At 34.8% G+C, this 13,454-nt stretch overlaps 1 protein-coding gene across 7 annotated transcripts in view; it reads left to right on the top strand.

Annotated features, from left to right (window-relative positions):
* Positions 1–13,454, top strand: part of TRPC1 (transient receptor potential cation channel subfamily C member 1) — an 80,832-nt gene that overhangs the window by 43,226 nt on the left and 24,152 nt on the right. For all 7 annotated transcript variants that reach the window (XM_054481246.1, XM_054481247.1, XM_054481249.1 and 4 more), the window contains 2 exons: positions 9,402–9,533; positions 12,600–12,795. In XM_054481246.1, the coding sequence (XP_054337221.1) occupies positions 9,402–9,533; positions 12,600–12,795 (328 nt within the window). The remainder of the gene's footprint in view (positions 1–9,401; positions 9,534–12,599; positions 12,796–13,454) is intronic.

Below are 13,454 nucleotides of genomic sequence, written 5' to 3' on the forward strand. Positions count from 1 at the left end.
ATATTACATATCCCTACTGGTTTTCTATCAATTTCTGGCAAGAGAGTATTAAGATTTCTAACTACAGTTGCTCCATTATCTTTTTCTGTGTCAGTTTTTGCTTTGTATATTTTCAGGCTCTGTTGTTAGGTGCATATACATTTATAATTGCTATGTATTCCTTCTGCTATTAATTTATCCATTCTACCTCTCTCATGGTTACTGATTACATGGCACTTTTTCCAACCCTTTATTTTCAATATGTTTGTTTTTCTTAATTGAAATAGTCTTTTTTGGACAGTGTACTATTGGATCTTGCTTTTTATCTACTTTGACAGTTTTTGCCTTTTGATTGAAGTGTTTAGTTCACTCACATGTAATGTAATTTTTGGTATGACAGATTTATGTTTTTTATTTTGCCATTTGCTTTCTATATTTCTTACGTCTTTTTGTTATGGTTCCTCTGTTCCTCCTTTGCTGTTTTCTTTGTGTTAAAAAAGTATACCTTTCTATTTCCTCTGTGTTTTTTTTAACTATTTAAGAATTTTTTCTTTTAGAGATAATAGTATTTATCTTTAGTGTATTACAATCTATTTCAACTTGATATCAACTTAAAATGTAGCAACTTTGCTTTCCCATTTTCTTTGTGCTATTATTTTCACATATATTACATCTAAATATGTTATAAACACAATAATGCAGTATTATAATTATTCCTTTAAACAATCTTACATTCTTAGAAATGCAAGAAAAAATATTCATAGGTAGTCTTTTATATTTATCCACATAATTACTATTTCTGTTCCTCTTCATTTTTTCTTGTGGATTCCAGTTACCATTTCCTTTCAGCTTTAGCATTCTCAGTATGGCAAGTCTACTATCTGAAAATTCTGTTGGTATTTATCTGGGAAAATTTTTATTTCACCTTCACTTTTTGAACTTTATTGAGATAGAATTCACATACCATACAATTCACCCATTTAAAATACATAATTTGTTGGTTTTTCATATATCTATAGGTATGTAAATTATCATCACCACAGTCAATTTTAGAACATTTTTATCACCTTATGAAGAACCCTCATACCCTTTGCTCTTTTTTGTCACTGTTTTAAGGTAGAAGGTCATGTTACTGATTTGAGATCTTTCTTCTTTCTATTTTTAAAACATTTTTATTTTTGAGATGGGGTCTTTCAGTGTTGCGCAGGCTGGTCTTGAACTACTGGCCTCAAGCAGTCTTCCCACCTCAGCCTTCAAAAGCATTGGGATTACAGCCATGAGCCACTGTGCCTGGCCTCTTCTTTCTTAATATAGGTATTTGTATCTATAAATTTTCCTCTAAGCACTGCTTTAGCTGAACCCCATAATTTGTTATATGTTGTGTCTTCATTTTCTTTCATCTCAGTTTTTTATTTCCCTTCTGATTTATTAAACCCATCAATTATTTAAGAGTGTGTTGTTAATTTCCACATATTTGTGGGTTTTTAAAATAACTTTCTTGTTATTGATTTCTAATTTATTCCATTGTGGTTGGAGAACATACTTTGTGTTGTTTCTGTCCTTTTAAATTTATTGACTTTTTTTCCCTTATGGCATAGCATATGGTCTAATCTGGAGAATGTTTTATGTAGACTTGAGAAGAGTATATAATCTGCCTTTGTTTGAAAGAGTGTTCTGTAGATGTCTGTTACGTCTAGTTCATTTATAATGTTGTTTAAGTCTTCTATTTCCTTGTTGATCTTTTGCCTCATTGTTCTCTCCATTATTGAAGGTAGGATATTAAAGTCTTCAACTGTTGTTGTTCAGTTATCTGTTTCTCCATTTCTGTCTGTTTTTTCTTCATGTATTTTGGTGCTCTGTTGTTAGCTGTATATATATTTATAGATGTTGTATGTTCCTTTTTTTTTTTTTTTTTTTTTTTGAGACAGAGTCTCACTCTGTCACCCAGGCTGGAATGCAGTGGTGCAATCTTGGCTACTGTAACCTCTGCCTCCTGGGGTCAAGTGATTCTTTTGCCTCAGCCTGCTGAGTTACTGGGACTACAGGCATACACCACCACGTCTGGCTAATTTTTGTCTTTTTAGTAGAGATGCAGTTTCACTATGTTGGCCAGGCTGGTCTTGAACTCCTGACCTCAAGTAATCCGCCCGCCTCAGCCTCCCAAATTGCTGGGATTACAGGCATGAGCCACTGTACCCAGCCATATACATGTTATATCTTCCTGATGGATTGACCCTGTTATTCTTATAAGGTATCCCTCTTTATCTCTAGTAACTTTTTAAAGTCTGATATTACCATAGCCACTAAAATTTTCCTGTTGTTGCTGTTTGCATTATACATCTTTTTCCAGCTTTTAATTTTAATCTATTTGTGTCCTTCAATCTAAAGTCTGTCTTCTGTAGACAACATATAATTGAATTTTTAAAAAATCTAGTCTGACAGCTGCTGCCTTTTGATTGGATTAAGCTGTTCACATTTAATGTTATTGATAGTTGGATTTATGCCTTCCATTTTACTTGCTGTTTTCTGTGTCTACTTTTTGTTTCTTATGTGTTTCATGTCTTTTTGTTTCTCTGTTTCTTCATTAGTGCTGTCTTTTGCATTGAGTATATTTTCTAATGTGATTTATTAGACTGTTTGCATTGTTATAAAAGAATACCTGAGGCTAGGTAGTTTATAAAGAAAAGAGGTTTATTTGGCTTATTGTTCTACAGGTTGTACAAGAAGCATAGTGCCAGCATCTGCTTCTGTTAGGGACCTTAGGAAACCTCCAATCATGGCAGAAGGCTAAGGGAGAGCAAGGATGTCACATAGTAAGAGAAAAAGAGCAAGAGAAAGAGAGAAGGTGGTGCCAGGCTCTTTTTAAAAATCAGATATTGTGGGAATGAATACAGCAAGAACTCACTTATTACTGCAAGGATGGCACCAAGCTGATCATGAGGGATCCACCTCCATGACCCAAACATCTCCCACAAGGCCCCACCTCCAACATTGAGGATCAAATTTCAACATGAGGTTTGGAGGGAACAGATTCCAAACTATATCATGTAGCATTTTTATTAATGAATTTTTCACTGAATTTTTTTAGTTCTTTTTTTAACTGGTTTCTCTAGGGCTTGTCATATACACTGTAACTTGTCAAAGTCAGTGTCAGATTTTTTTTGTTTGTTTGTAGAGATGGGGTTTTGCCATGTTGCCCAGGCTGGTCTCGAACTCCTGGACTCAAGCAGTCCCCCCGCCAGCCTTCCAAAGTGCTAGGATTACAGGCGTGAGCCACTGTGCCCAGCAGGTTCAGATTTATACCAGCTTAATACCAATAACATATACAAATGTTACTCCTATACATCTGTATTTCCTTTCTCGTAATGATATTTTTGTTATACATATTATATCTATTAATATTACTAACCCAAGAAAACATTGTTATAATTATTACTTTACCATCTCTAGGCATTTCCTTAACTCATTACAACTTTGGCCCCACCTACCTACTATATGCTGTTATTGAAAAATATTTACACCAAATGTAAATAGAAATACATTACATTTCTATGTTATAGGCCAAACATTACTTTCTATTCTATAAATATTATTCTATATAATTGCTTTTTAAATCACTTGCTTTCAGCCTGATGAACTTGCTTTTACATTTATTGTAAGGCAGTTCTGGTAGCAATATATTTTGTGAGTTTTTGTTTATCTAGTGAAGATTTTATTTTTCCTTTATTTTTGAACATTCACTTTGCTGGATTTAGGATTTATGATTACCAATTTTTAAATTTCTTTGAGTACTTTGAGTATGTTCTCTCACTGCCTTCTGGCATCTGCTTCTACTGAGAAGTCAGCTGTTAATATTATTTGGGTTCCCTTGTAAGTGACCTGATATTTTTCTCTTGTTGCTTCCAAGATTTTGTCTTTGACTTTCAGCATTTTTACTATGATGTTTCTGTTTGTGGGTCTCTTTGCATTTATCTTACTTGGAGTTTTTTTAGCTTCCTGGATGTGTTGGTTGTTTTTCAAGAAATTTGGGAATTTGTTAGCTATTATTTCTTTGAATATTTTTCTTTTCCTTTTTCTTTTCTTCTTACGGTACTTCCATTATGAGTATGTTGGTATGCTTAATGGTGTTCCGCATCTCTCTTAGGCTCTGTTCATTTTTCTTAATTATTTCTTCTCTTTGTTCTTCAGCTTGCATAATCTGTATTGATATATCTTCAAGTTTGCTAATTCTTTCTTCTGCCAGTTCACAGCTACTGTTGAGCCCTGTATTAGTTTTCTGGGGCCCCCATAATGAGGTACCACAAAGTAGCTTAAAAAAACAAATTTTGTGGCTGGGTGTCGTGGCTCACTCTTGTAATCCCAGCACTTCAAGAGGCTAAGGCAGGTGAATCACCTGAGATCAGGAGTTCAAGACCAGCCTGGCCAATATGGTGAAACTAAAAATACAAAAAATTAGCTGGGCATGGTGGCGCACACCTGTAGTCCCAGCTACTCAAGAGGCTGAGGCAGGAGAATTGCTTGAACCCAGGAGGCAGAGGCTGCAGTGAGCTGAGATCGTGCCACTGTACTCCAGCCTGGGTGACAGAGTGAGACTCCATCTAAAAAAAACACCAAATTTTGTTTTGTTTTGTTTTACAGTTTGGGAACCTAGAAGTCAGAAATGAAGATATTGGCAAGGTTGACTTCTTATGAGGGTTGTGAAGGAAGGATCTGTTCTAGGCCTCTCTCCTTTGTTGTAGTTGGCCATCTTCATGTTCACATGACATTCTCCGTGTTTGCATGCCTGTCTCCACATTTCCGTCTTTTATAAAGACACTAGTCATATTAGATTTAGACCTACCTTGAGGTTTTCATTGTACCTTAATTTCCTTTTTAAAGACTCCATCTCCAAATAAAGTTATATTTTGATGTACCGGTAGACAGAACTTCAGCATATGAAATTTGGAGGGATACAATTCAACCCATAGCAAGCCTCTCTAGTGAATTTCTAATTTCAGTCATTGTACTTTTTAATTCCATAATTTCCATTATATTCTTTTTTTTGAGATGGAGTCTCGCTGTGTTGCCCATGCTGGAGTGCAGTGGTGCAATCTCAGCTCACTGCAACCTTCACCTCCTGGGTTCAAGCAATTCTCCTGCCCCAGGAAGAAAAATCTGCGTGCAGAATAACCAGATGTCAGATTAAAGAGAAAAAGATTTCAAACTAGCCATTATAAATATGCTCACAGTACTAAAAGGACAGCATGATTGCGAAAGTAAAGCAGGGTAAGAGGAAAATGTCACGTCAAATAGAGAATATCCATAAAGGGAGAAATAATGAAAAGGAATACAAGCCAGATGCAGTGGCTCATGCCTGTATCCCAGCATCCTGACATCTGGTCACTCTGCAGGCAGTTTTTTTTTTTTTTCCTTTCGGGGGTATGGGTCATACTTTTCCCATTTCTTTGCATGTCCCTTAATTTTTTGGTTGGAAACTGGGCATTCTAGATAATATGGTAGCAACTCTGTGTGCTAGTCCCCACCCACCCTCTTTCCTGGGGCTTGTTATTGTTATTTACTTGTTTAGTTTTTTAGTGATGGATTGGATTATTTTAATGAAGTCTATCCCCACCCCCCTCTCCCCCATAGTGGTAAACCTCTAATGTTGCTCCTCAGGGAGGCACCTTTTCCTTGAACATCTAGTATTTCTTTGTTTGAAAACTGGACAGTTTTGTATGTATTATAGCAACTCTGTATACTTTTTTCCTGTTTTGTTGTTTTTTATATTTTTTACATTACTTGCCTAGCCTACAGAATCTGTCTCCTTGTGTTGTACATTTATTGATGTCTGTGCTTTGTTTGTGTTTTAGTGTCATTTTCATTGTTTAGGTTTGATTCCTAAGGACTCTTTTTAGTGTCTACATATGTCAGCCAAAGATTTGGACTGAGGTTCTGCTAATGCACCTTCAGCCCTTAAAGTTTGTACTATCTGCTAATCAATCTGTGGGTTAGTTGGGGAATGCATTTGAAGTTGTGGGCATTTATTAATTTTTCCTTGGTCTTTTCTTTTTACCAACTCTCTGAAGTTCCCCACACATATGTAATTTTTCTAGTCAGCCAGGAATTTGTGGAGAACTTATGTGAATCCATTTATGGCTTTCTTATTTCCAAGTTCTCCCTGTTAAGTTTCTGGTTGGTCCACTGCTTGCCTCAACTTGGTTTGCAACCTCAGTCTTGCAAAACTGCAAGTTTTCTCTATCCATGTCCACCAAGTCCATTACTTTCAGCCAGTAGAGCTATAGGCTTTTGCCGCTCATTGAATTGATTTTGGCACCCTGGCATAAAACTACAAGTATACAAGCTACAAGATGGCAAAACTACAAACCTCATTGACTGAACTGGGGGCAGGGGTGATGGAGGCAGTTCTAGGCAAGGCTATTCCTGCCTGAAGCACTGGCAGTTTTTCAACAATCAACAATTCTCAATAAACAGTTTCCAGTGGCCTGAAACGATTGGTCTTTTTGGATAATTTTGTTCAGTTTTATGTATTTTTTTGTGTGTGTGGAGGGGAATTACTGGCCTCTTCATACTGTTATTGTTTTAATGGTGTTTTGAGTACCAAAATTGATAGATCTTATGAAAGAAGTGGCTTCATTATTTGTCAGATTATATCAAATGCTTTCCACACAATGGTGCTTCATTATAAGTCTAATACAAATGGTTACCAATCTTTTCATTCCACCATTATTGGAAGTTACTCTTGCTGTGCATTTTGTGATTAATCCTTACTATATCTTGAGACATGATAAAGTAGGTTAATACAAAAGCCTATTTTTGAAACTGTGATAAAATTAATTAATGTAGACATTGTTGGAAACGGATAAGTTGCACAATTACATATTTTTTTTCTCAGTTTTTTGACAGTATAGTATAGGCAAATACTTCTTCAGAAATCCTTAATATACTTATTAATTAAATAACTAGATCATAACTGAATTTCATAAATATTGTTTTCTTAAAAATGCATTATATGGGATTACTTTTGTATCTAAGTAAGACATTAAACCTATAAGCTAAATAAGTAATATAACAATAAACTTGTTTAAATGAAGATTTGGAATTTCCATATAGAAAAATTCATTACAACAAAGTAGAAATATAAACAACAAACTGGATTAAAAGTATTTAAGTCGCCTGTAATCCCAGCACTTTGGGAGGCCAAGGTGGGTGGATCATGGCAAAACCCTGTCTCTACTAAAAATACAAAAATTAGCCAGATGTGGTGGCACGCACCTGTAATCCCAGCTACTCAGGAGGCTGAGGCAGGAGCATTGCTTGAACCCAGGAGGCGGAGGTTGCAGTGAGCAAAAGTTGTGCTGCTGCACTCCAGCCTGGGTAACCGAATGAGAGTGTCTCAAAAAAAAAAAAAAAAAAAAGAAAAGTATTTGAATCACTTTTGAATGGACAGTAGGCTAATTTCTTTGATATGTAGAGATCTTACAAATTGACTGAAAGCAAGATAAATAATCATTACAAAAAATGGGCCAAAGAATATGAACAGGCAAGTTACAGAGGAAGAAGTATAAATGAATATTAAACATGAAAAGATGCTCAGGCATCTAAAGAAATTCATTTTAAACCACCTATAAAATTCTATTTTCTGTTAGATTTAAATAGTAATACCCAGTATTAATGAAGCTGTTGGAGAAAATGAGCTCTCATTGTTATTATTGCTTTGGAAACATCTATCAGAATTTAAAATACAAATGCCATATTCCCCAGAAATTGAAAGTGCACAAAAGATATGCAAACTGAAGAATATTCATTGCTGCATTTTTTATAGCAGAAAAAATTTAGAAGCCACCTAAATGTTCATTAATGGAGAGCTTATAGACCTCCATCCAGTTGTATGAGATGAATCTGTATATGGTAACATAGAAAGAGATTCATGATATGTTACATTTTTTAAAAAGCAAGCTGTTCCTTTATTATGTCTGATTATGTTCGTGTGTGAGTAGAAAATATCAGGGACAGGGACATGCACAATTCTCTGTAAAATGACGAGTTTTGAGGATTGCAGTTGGGAGGTGATGGGAGGACAAGGATGAGGGAGTATCATGTTTCCAAATTGCTTACCTTATGTTTTATAATAAGCATGTATTTAAATTTATATTAAAAGAATATTATATAATATCTACCAAATTTGTAAATTAAGAATTATATTAATAAATGGACTATAGCAAAATTTTTCTGGTTTGTTTTCTATTTAGGTATGGAAATTTGAATATTAATTTATAGACGGCAAAGGGAGTGCTTTTCCATTAGAGACTCTGCATAAGTAAATGATTTCACTCTTAAGATTTGAAACATCTTTCAAACTCATAACCTGAACGAATAAACCATGTATTATATATATTGAGCATATTAAAGTATTTTTATGGTCTGGGCGCGGTGGCTCACGCCTGTAATCCCAGCACTTTGGGAGGCCGAGGTGGGTGGATCGCAAGGTCAGGAGATCAAGACCATCCTGGCCAACATGGTGAAACCCCATCTCTACTAAAAATACAAAAATTAGCCGGGCGTGGTGGCACATGCCTGTAATCCCAGCTACTTGGGAGGCTGAGGCAGGAGAATCGCTTGAACCAGAGAGTTGGAGGTTGCGGTGAGCCGAGATCGTGCCATTGCACTCCAGTCTGGTGACAGAGTGAGACTCCATCTCAAAAAAAAAAAACAGTATTTTTATTACTGAGAGAGAAAGAAAAAAGTATTAGTCATCAAATCCACATCATATTAAAAATTTATGTTATTAGCATATTTTATTTAAAATTATGTTGGGTTCAAACCAGGCACAGTGGCTCACACCTGTAATCCCAGCACTTTGGGAGGCCAAGATGGGAGGATAACTTGAGGCCAGGAGCTTGAGACTAGCCTGGGCAACATAGCATTACCCTGTCTCTATAAAAATTTTAAAAATTAGCCTGGTGTAGTGGCATGCACCTGTAATCACAAGGCTGAAGTGGGAGGATCCCTTGGCCCAGGTGTTCGAGACTAAGGCAAGCTGTGATCACTCCACTGCACTCTGGCCTGGGTGACAGAGCGAGACCCTGTCTTCTAAGTTAAAAAAAAGTTGGTCCAGAAATATGAATTTAATTAAATTGGATTAAACAAAAATCTTTATATTATACCAAAGGCATTTTGAATCTATGAAAAGAGACAGTAAAACAATTTTCTAAAAAGCAGTAGATAGCAAGGTTTTTCAATTTTTATATCTCAAAATCTTTGTTTTAAGTCTTTTTATGGAGGTTATCTTGTAATAAATATATCTGTAGTTTTTCTTTTAATTTTATAATATTTTAAGTATACATTTATGAAAATTATAGATTAAAATACTAATTATATGTGTATAAGTTTATTTTACATTATGGAATCCAATTTTATCACAGGTTTCGTCTTGATATATATCGATGTTTGGCCAGTCCAGCTCTAATAATGTTAACAGAGGAAGATCCAATTCTGAGAGCATTTGAACTTAGTGCTGATTTAAAAGAACTAAGTCTTGTGGAGGTGGAATTCAGGTGGGAATGAATGCAAATTATATAATGTATTTTGTTTCAAATCTTCAACCTCAGTTTCTTCATTACCCAAATTATAATTTGTATATATTTACATTTGATCCAAGAACACTACACCTTGTTGCCACTTACTTGGCAACAGACCCCTGCTCTCCCTCAAAGGAACAGACCCTGGTGCTACTTAAGTCATTCCTTCCCCATCTGCCCTCTGCCACCCTATAAACACCCTTAATCTCGTCCCCACTTTTCAACCTAACCAAAGGCATGGTAGAGCAGTATGAAATACAGTAGGAGTTATAGCCTAAAGCAGGAGCAAATTTATTTGTAGTTGTTCTCTCTCTCTCACATATCTCCTCATTCTCTGACTCTATAATCATCCTTGAGTAATGATCCTTCAGATCTTTCAAAAGCACATGGAATGCTTTCTGTATGTCAAGGACATTCCACACACAGACATAGTCCCTTTTCACTACTTGCTCAGATTTTCTGGTAAGAGAAATAATATATGTAATACATGTAAACATAAAAATAAAATACAACTAATTAAGAGGGATGAACACCCAGTCTGAGTTCTCTTCTGAAATGAAGATTAAATGTAATTTTGGCACTTGGCATACCAAAGAAGCACTCCTATTATTTTCCTTTAGGGGGGTAAGTTGAAAAAAAAAAAGACTTTGTAATAGCAGCCTATGAAACTACTAATTTAAACATTGTTTTAAAAAAATCCTTAGAAAACTACTTTTATTAATAGTAGAGTTGAGAGAAAGCGTTGAGATTTTCCTTTATGGAAAAGTATCCCTGTTGCCCTCTAATGAAGGAGGAATTGATTACAATTTTTCACTAGCCCCTGTTGCAAGGTTTCTACTGGAGATCTATAACTATTCCTACCTTTTCTTTCCTATACAGCTGCTATTAGAACCCCATGTCTTGTGTGACACTCTTTCAGTGACTTGACAAAATTGGGAAAGTGCAAACTTCTACTTCCTGGAAGGGCAGTAAGAAACTTGGAGTTTTCTTTAGCTTTAACAGCAGTACTTAATGTGTTCTTCATAGACCTGAGTTCCAGAAACTGAAAAAAGACCTGTTTATGTTTTCAAGTTTGGAACTACTGTCTTGTAACTTGGATAATTTAAATTTTGTTTAAACTTGATATGACATAAAGTATGTACTTTACTTTGATGAACACACAAAACATGGTTCAAATGTAACTTGTTGCTACTTTTAACTTTATTAGCACATGAGGCTGTTAAATTATTCTGTTTAAATATGAAAAACTTCCTATTGTAACCTCATAATTTGAGTCTGAGTTATATAAAATAAAACTTACTCAACTCCTTTCAAACAGGATTTGAAGAAACTGCTATGATTATATAATCATAAAATAATAAAGTTAGATTTGGAAGTGATCATAGAACCCATTTACTTCAATCTAGTGTTTTGTAGACAGGGGAAGAGATTTATAAAGGCTAGATTTTTACTAATAGCAGCATCTAATTAGGAATAGAGTTAAAACTAAAAGTAGGAGCAAAGTTATAACTAGAATATAGGACTCCTTGCTTCTGGTTTTCTGTATTTCCATGTAAACTATAAGGCCACTTATTTGTCTTCAGTAATCTATTAGAAATGAATTAGATTAATAAGATGTATAAATTTCACTTTTGAATCTCGTAGTCCATCAAATGTTTATCCAAAGATGGAATATTTTTGTAATAATATATACTTCTGATAAACATTCCAATCTGCAGTTAGATTCCTAAATCAAGAGGCAGGGAGTGCCACATTTGTTAAATAAATCCAATTACTTATTCTCAGGAGTTTTAACTACATAGAATGTATAAAGAATGATGAGAGAAATTAAGGCAAAGAAGTTTTTATTCTTAAGTTATGATTTTTATATAGCCAGTTCATGGAAAGCCCCATTATATAGAAAGACTAACCAGTGGGAAATCTTCCTGTTTCTCCTTCCTTTCTGTTTGGGAAAAAACTGAATAAAAACATTATTTTCTGAAGCCCATCCTCAAGACCATGACTCATAATTATTTATTTCTGACTTTATTGTTAAGTTATGATTAAGCTTAGACATAAAGTTAATGTAATTTTTTTTTTTTTTTTTTTTTTTTGGAGACCCAGGCTGAAGTGCAGTGGCACCATTTCGGCTCACTGCAACCTCCCCTCCTGGGTTCAAGTAATTCTCCCTGCCTCAGCCTCCTGAGTAGCTGGGATTACAGGCACCTGCCACCACGCCTGACTAATTTTTGTATTTTTTAGTAGAGACAGGGTTTTGCCATGTTGGCCAGGCTGGTCTTGAACTCCTGACCTCAGGTGATCACCCGCCTTGGCCTCCCAAAGTGCTGGCATTACAGGCGTGAGCCACCGCACCCAGCCGTAATTGATATTTTTTAAAAGAATTATATACTAAAACTGCTTCATTTCTCACAAATTAGTTTAGGCCTGCCTTTAATAAGCAGTTCAAACCCAAGATTCAAGGAATAGGGATTCTGAAAGAGAGGTTTTTGTTAGGCACATTTTAATATCTTTCTTTCTAATTTGAATTTCACTCAAATGAGCACTTTAAATATGAATCAAAATGCTATCTTAATATTAGAAGTAACAAACATATTGTAGATGACTATTGAAAAAGCTCTAGTTAAAAATTTTATGATAATGATTGGATAGCATTAAGATATTATGTCTATTGTTAAGGTGAGTAATATAAAAGGAAGTTTTAGCCAAGCTTACAGAGAATAAGGGAAAATGAGTTAAGTGAAGAACTGGTTGACAAATATTATTAGAATTTTTAGGAATAACATCAGTATATATAAATGAACACTGTGCTCATCTAAGATTATTAGTATGAACACAGGGAACGTAATTGTGTTATGGTTTTCCCCAAAGCTGTGGAAAATTCGTGCACCAGTAGTTTCCTTTGATTATCCACAGAAAATGACTTCAGATTTTGTGTAACACTGTCAGAATTAAAATGTTGCTGAGTAAAAACGTTTTTAGTGAATATAGCTTAATTAGAAGATGGAAACAACGTTTCTGATAATAGAATGCTGCATTTTGTAGGAATGATTATGAGGAACTAGCCCGGCAATGTAAAATGTTTGCTAAGGATTTACTTGCGCAAGCCCGGAATTCTCGTGAATTGGAAGTTATTCTAAACCATACATCTAGTGACGAGCCTCTTGACAAACGGGGATTATTAGAAGAAAGAATGAATTTAAGTCGTCTAAAACTTGCTATCAAATATAACCAAAAAGAGGTATGAGGCTTTCTGTAATATATTTAAATTATTTTCTCTACAGTAGTCTAGTGGCTCAGGGCAAAGGCTTTGGAGCAACTCATCTGGGTTGAGATCCTAGTTCTGCTTCCTAAAAATTGTGTGTCTTGGGATAGTTATTGGATCTGTTTGAGCTTTTGTTTTAATAATTAAGAATATATACTAAAAGGGTTTAGCACAGTAAGTATTAGCATTAAGCAAGTATGCAATAAATGGTAGTTTTTATTATTTTTAGTAATATTGATTATAATTGTAACATGGATGTTGATTTAATGTTTTTGCTAAATAGTTGCTACACAGGTAAGATCCTTTGTAGTAGGTACAAACTTTATAGTGAAGTTTCCATCTTGTGTTTTGTCTGTCACAGGTTGGTTTTCATTGATCTGGTTATAAATAGCCCCTTCTATAGTAATAGTGATTTCTATTTAAAGATAAAGTATCAGATATTATATTTCCTGATTCCTCTTATTTATAATTCATTGTGAAACTCAAAAGTGGAGAGGTACATGATATGATAACTAAGTTGAATCTGACTTTTCTGGCATCATCCCTTTCTATTAAGAGAAATGCCCATTTCTACTCCCCATGCATACATATACACATGATCCAGGAACTTGAATCAGGAAAATATGCATTTTAAA

This window comes from Pongo pygmaeus, chromosome 2 (assembly GCF_028885625.2).
Source record: "Pongo pygmaeus isolate AG05252 chromosome 2, NHGRI_mPonPyg2-v2.0_pri, whole genome shotgun sequence".
In the NCBI taxonomy this organism is placed as follows: Eukaryota; Metazoa; Chordata; class Mammalia; order Primates; family Hominidae; genus Pongo; species Pongo pygmaeus.